We start from the raw sequence: 6000 nt of genomic DNA, 5'->3' as shown, positions 1-6000 counted from the left end.
CAGAGGGGGTGAGCCCTGGTGGTCAGCGCCCCATGAATCTTTATCTGGGAGCGTGGTTAATTGACAGATGCCAATCACACCTCCAGCCCCACTCAGAAAGGGGCTCTTGGCCACTTGAACAGCACAAGCGCGGGCAGGGAGGAGGCAGGGAGCCAGGGTGCAGCAGCTCGGGGTGCAGAGGGGGCAGGGCTGCAGAGTGTGGGGTGCAGTGGATGCAGGGGTGCAAGGGGTACAGGGTGCAAGCGTGCAACTGGTGTAGGGCTGCAGGATGCAAAGGGTGAAAGGGGTGCAGGGGGAGCAGATGGAGGGATTGCAGGGGGCAAAGGGTGCAGGGGGATAGGGCTGCAAGGGGTGCAGGATGCAAGGGTGCAGGGCCCCGCCCTGGGAGCCCCTGCAGGGCTGTGCCCCGGGCTGCTGCCTCCAGCTGCGGGCGGGGCCGCACATCTGGGCGGGGCGGGGCGGGGCGGCCGCGCAGTGACTCCGGCGGGGCGGGCGCGGAGCATCCCACAGCCGGTGCGAGCGGCGACCCGAGGCCAGGCGAGGCGAGCCGACAGCATGCCCAAGTGCCCCCGCTGCCAGAAGGAGGTCTACTTCGGTAAGGGCTTCCTGCTCCCTCCCCGGCCGCCTCCACCCCGCGGGGACCGCAGGGCTGTCGGGCTGCTTAAGCCGGGGTCTCCCGATGCTGCACCCCGCCGGGCTTCGGGTCCCCGGGGTGTCCCGGTGCTGCATACCCCGATGCTGTGGGTCCCCGGGGCACCCTGGTGCTTACAGGTCCCTGTGCACCCCAGCGCTGCGGGTCCTGGGCGCCCCAATGTTGTTCGTCCCAGCATTGCAAATTCTTGGGGTGCCCCAAAGTTACGTACCCCTGCCGCTGTGGGCCCCCGGGGATCCCCAGGTGGGTGGCCCTGCAAATCCACCCAAGGAGGAGGTGCCTCGTTGCACGGTGTGGGGTGCAGTGGGTACCCCCAGCCTGCAGACGGGGCTGCGGCACGGCATGGGAGCTCAGCCCTGTTTCCTTCCCAGCATCGCCCGCAGCCCCGTGCTGAGGCAGGCAGCTGGGCCAGCCCTGAAGACTGCTCAGTTTGGAGCCCAAAGGCCCAGCTGGCGCAGCCCCCTGCTCTGAAAGCCTGGGCAGGTGAGCCAGCACCTGCCCAAGGGCAAATCCTGCCCTCGGGCACGTTCCTGGGTCAGTGGGTTGCCCACATGTTGTCCTGTGTGGTTTATCAGAGCGAGATGAGAGCCCTGGGGTGTTATTTTTAAGCCACTGTTGCAGGCTAGCCGCGAGCCTTGTTGGGCTTCTGCCTGCTGTTGGGCTTCAGGCAGATGTCCTCCCTCCAAACTGGAGCCCCAAAGCTCCACGCTGCTGCCCCTTCTGGTGCCATGGTCCTGCTGTCTTGCCCAAGGATATTTGGGGTGTTTGAGCCTCTCGCCCTGCTGGCGGCAGCTGCTGGAACAGGCAGGCTCTGTCTGCCAGACCTCCCCTCTTCCCTGGTTTGGCTGAACTTGAGGGGGTTTGCTGGGAGCAGCTTGTACACACTCCCTGCTTTCTAATTTACTAGAGATGAGGGATCTGTGATCCGAGTGCCGTCCCCGACTTCTGCTCTCTCTGCCTTATTTCTGCTCTGCGTGTTCATGGGCCCCATCTTCCACTTCTGCTCTGCCAAAGAATTTGGAGGCTCAAACACAGGGGCTGCTCTCCCTGCCAAACAGCCCTGTCCATCAGTGATGCCCACCCTGGCGCTTGTGCCGGGGCTGGCGTGGGCGCTGCCTGGAGGGCTGCTGGCGACGTGGCTCCCGTGGTCGGGGAACAGCTCTGCCTAAACTGGAACTCACCCCTTGCAGCCAGGCTTTGAGGTTGGGTTTCAGCAGGGTACAGTTCATGGCTCCCTCCCACGACCAAGGGGCCTGGGGCACCTCATTTACCCACGTGGCTTGATGACAGGAGCTACCAAGGTGCTGGTGTCAGTGTCTGCCTTTCCCGTGTCCCTGTGGATCTGCTTTGATCCCAGTCCAGGAGAACTGGGTTTGCCGCGCCTGCAGGTGCGGCCACGGAGGTGCCAGGATGGGGCTGTTTGACCAAGGAGGGGTTTGGCCCCGCACTTATCAGGCTGCTCTTACAAAACTATCTCTCTTGACGCAGAGGCTGAGAAGGGTTCAAAAGTGGCTGGAGAACTGAGCTTGCCGCCTGATTTCTGTGCCTGCAGATAAGGAGTGCTGGTAGAGGAGGCAGAGCAAGCCCTGCTCCGGGGTACCCTGGGGCATGCCTTGGACTGCGTTTGGACAAATTGTGTCTGTAGAGAAGAGGGATGAGGGGGAGATGATGCTGAGAAGACTGGGGATGGGGTTTGCAGGGCCACCACCAGCTTTCCAGGGGAATCTTGCCTGCATGGCTGAGAGCCGAGGGGGAGCCCGCTGCAGCGAGCCTTGGCAGAGCTCCTGCCTGAGCATTGGTGCAAATGCTTGTGTGAGAGATGGGGAGGCTGAGCTCCGTCCAGAAACGCTGTGATGGGAGAGCCCTGCCTTGGGCCAGGCTCGGGCTCCTGGGGCTGCCAGAGGGAGAATGCTGCGGCCCCCGCCGGGCTGCGGGCACAGGAGGCTCTTTGTGCTGCTGGGGGATGGCAGCAGGGCTGCCTCGTGATATTTGGGCACTGCCTCCGCTCCCACCTCTGCAGCCGCCAGCTTGGTCCTTGTGTAAGTTGTTGTGGGCATATTTGGACTCCAAAGAAGAGGTGCTTCAGGCTGCTGAGGGACCCCCAGGGCGCTTGCGGCCATCAGCGGCTTGATCCCATTGCTCGACTTCCTTTTGCAGGCATGGGGAGAGTGCTCGGACCTGGCTCTGACGGGGTTCCTGTGTAAAGCTCTGCTTTATTGCTTAATAAATCCCCAGGAGCACAGCTGGCAATAGGATGAGCACATGTGTCTGCAGAAAATACCCTCCTCCCCTGCTGTGCCACAATTAAAAGCCACCCTGTGTTCCCTGCTCTCTCCATAAATGCGCCTGGCCCCAGCAAACAGCACGTTGTCCCCCCCGCAGCCACCTGACCCTCGGCCAAGCTCCAGCCCCGCTCTGGTTTGCCACAGTGTGTTCAAAATCAGAGCTGTGGCCAGAGCGCCAGCGGCTGGAGGGGACTGGTTTGTGTCAGGGCAGGGCATGGCGATGGCTTTGCCTCCCTGATCCTCGTCAGCATCCCCGCTTCGCCCCTGCCAACTCTCGTGATTGCTTGGGCTCCAGCTGGCTGGGGAGAAATTCGTCCCCTTGCAGGCTGATGTTGGAAGGTGGGAGGTCCCCAAATCTTTGGAAGATAGATGGAAGTTGGTCTGTCCACATAGATGCGGTGGCATTCACCCTGGGCACGGCACTGCGGTTTCGGATCTGGACGCCTGGATGTGCACGGTGATGTACGTGCACAGCGAGCACTTGGGTTTGAAACATGGTGCCCTCTGTCTTGGACAGATAGACTTGAGAAAATGCCCAAAAATGTCCTCCCTAGGGTTGGTGGCAGGGAGGCCAACCTGCCAAAACTGATCAGTGCCTCAACTAACCCATCTCCTTTCCGTGGCAGCCGAGAAGGTGACTTCTCTGGGGAAGGACTGGCACCGGCCCTGCTTGAGATGCGAGAAGTGTAACAAGACCCTGACATCTGGAGGCCATGCAGAGGTGAGGAGCAGCCCAGGAGGTCCCTGTCCCCCGCAGCTAGGGGCTGCAGGAGGGGTGGGGTGGGCAGAGATGGAGCTGAAGGGCGGTCGGGGCTGATGCTCTTTCTCTCTCCCTGCAGCATGATGGCAAGCCGTACTGCAACCACCCCTGCTATGCTGCCTTGTTCGGGCCCAAAGGTAGGGTCGCTGTGGCTGGGGCTGTGGGAGGGAGGGGAAGGGGGCTCAGGGCTTCCGTCTCTTGGTGAGGTGCATCCCTCGGTGCGCTCGCTGTCCCGTGGCGAGGCTGACCCTGCTCTGGCTCTCTTCCAGGGTTCGGCCGGGGAGGAGCCGAGAGCCACACGTTCAAGTAAACTTCAGGTTGGTGACTCCCCTTGGAGCTCCTCTCCTGCCTCTGGCTGGGCGGGCTGGCCGGGGCTGTCCCCCTCCCAGGCAAGCGGGGAAGGCAGGCACGCCGCGGCATCTCTCTGGGCTGGCTGTGACTCCCAGCCTTTGCGCCGGTGCTCGTGAGCAACCTACTGGGTGCCAGCCTCTCCTCTCCGCCAGCCCCAAGTGACTGTCGGCACCCGCTTAGCTCTGGCAGTGGACACCAAAGGCTTTTGCTTTGTGGCCTGTCGGCAAAGCTGGGGTCTGTCCTGGAGCACCGTTGTCCCTGGGATGTCTCTGCTCCCAGCCCAGCCTGACTTCATCCGCCGCTCTCTTCCATCCCTCTCCAGGTCTGACGGCCAGGGTTCCCAGCGCAGCCCGAAGACAGCACAAATGCACCGCGACAGACATGCATTTTTGTTTTTAATTCACTTTTTACTAGACTAGCATGTTAAAAGCAATAAGTAACCAAGGCTGGGGCTGGTGCGGAGAGGGGCTCCCCTCCAGATGGAGTGCTGCCGGGGTGGGGGCGTTGGGACGCCCTGCTGGATAGGAAATTTGGCCGGTATTGCTGAAGGCTGCCTGGAGAGGAGACCGCACCCTTCCAGCCAAAACCCAGCCCTGCTTCTGGCACCCAGCTTTCATGGCTGGGCCCACAGTTGTATTCTCAGTCTTTAATAAACCCAGACCGAAAGATGCTTCCCCCATGTAGCAGCTGTGCTCTCTGTAACGGGGGGGGTCCCATGGGACTCGCTTGCGAGGCGCTTGCTGCTTGCTTAAGGATCCCATGTAGCCTCTGGATCGAGCCGCACGCCGTGTGGTTGTTCCATGTGCTTTTGCTCCTGGTGTGCTTGGGGTCCTGCCCTTGGCTGCCCACCCCAGGCCTCAGCCTTGGGGGTGAAAGCAGCCCCTGGGAGGGCTGGTGGTGGGTGTCGTGCCAGTGCTTGTCTGCGGTTGGGATCTCCCTGGGCTCAGGGCAAAGGTCCTACCCCACCCATGGCCTCACTGAGTCTGTGGGGTGACATTTGCAGAAGTCCAAAGCGTGGTGGCTCCCGCCGTGAGCCACCTCTTGCTGCCTGTGGCTGTCACGGGGTTATAGCAGAGGTACACGGTGCTGCTGGACGGGGGCCTGAGACTGCTGACCCAGGGTCTCTCTGTCACTCAGCAGCCTCCTGGCCATGTCCCAGCCCCTGGCAGTGCCCGCTGGAAAGCCATGCCCGTGGGCAGACCCCTTTGCTCCTGGATCTGAGATGGCACTTTGCAGCCCTCAGTTGGGGCAGGGAAGTGTCTTGCTGGGAGGTGCTTAACTCAGGCAACATCAGGCAAACCTGGTGTTTGCTGCTTTTGCTCTGAGCAGCCGTACGAAAAGGCCACGTGAGGCAGGAGGTTACCTGCGAGGCAGAGCCAGCCTCCCTCGGTAGGGAAAGCAAAGGTGCAGTATTACAAAGGGAGAGCTGGCTTGCAAGTGCTTTGCTCTTTTGTGTTTCAACCTCTTTGCCCTGCTGGAAGAACAACACTGACAGATGTAAAAGATGTCGACTTGAAGGATGTTTCTAAAATGGTTTATTTCCCTAACCTGAACCACTCCATTTACATATTCACAGATACTTGACAACACACTGGGATATTTTTGTCTATGGTTTATGCATGCATTTCCTTAGAGACTGCTTTGCGTCTTACCGTCACGCTGGCCTTACTGGGACTTGGCCAAAAGCCTCAGGGGTCAGAGGTACATGTCTAGTGTCAAAAGCAGCCTGATCTGATAAGTATCTTAAAACTTGCCATGTGCTTGATGCCAAAAGACTCTGCACCCACTAGGCACACTTCAGCGGGACAAACTTGACCAGCCGGCGCTGCCTTGCCTCCCACCCAGTCAGCACAACAAACGCAGGCGTCTGTGTCAAAGGCAAACCCCGGCTATCGCTGTGTGGCCACCACCGCGCCTCCCAGCCAGCCAGGTCTCATAGGGCCCCCTGCCCT

General features: G+C 60.9%; 1 protein-coding gene across 1 annotated transcript; it reads left to right on the top strand.

Annotated features, from left to right (window-relative positions):
- Positions 1-464: 464 nt before the first annotated feature.
- On the top strand, positions 465-4722 carry CRIP1 (cysteine rich protein 1). Its single transcript, XM_009462519.2, has 5 exons — positions 465-595; positions 3564-3658; positions 3777-3834; positions 3967-4014; positions 4371-4722. The coding sequence occupies exons 1-4, from the start codon at positions 556-558 to the stop codon at positions 4005-4007; spliced, it is 234 nt and encodes a 77-aa protein (XP_009460794.1). The 5' UTR covers positions 465-555; the 3' UTR covers positions 4008-4014; positions 4371-4722.
- Positions 4723-6000: the final 1278 nt, after the last annotated feature.

This window comes from Nipponia nippon, unplaced genomic scaffold (assembly GCF_047370975.1).
Source record: "Nipponia nippon isolate SJK-2023a ecotype South Korea unplaced genomic scaffold, ASM4737097v1 scaffold_5, whole genome shotgun sequence".
NCBI lineage: Eukaryota > Metazoa > Chordata > Aves > Pelecaniformes > Threskiornithidae > Nipponia > Nipponia nippon.
The sequence above is the reverse complement of the archived record's forward strand: the minus strand, read 5'-3'. Positions and strand labels throughout refer to the sequence as shown.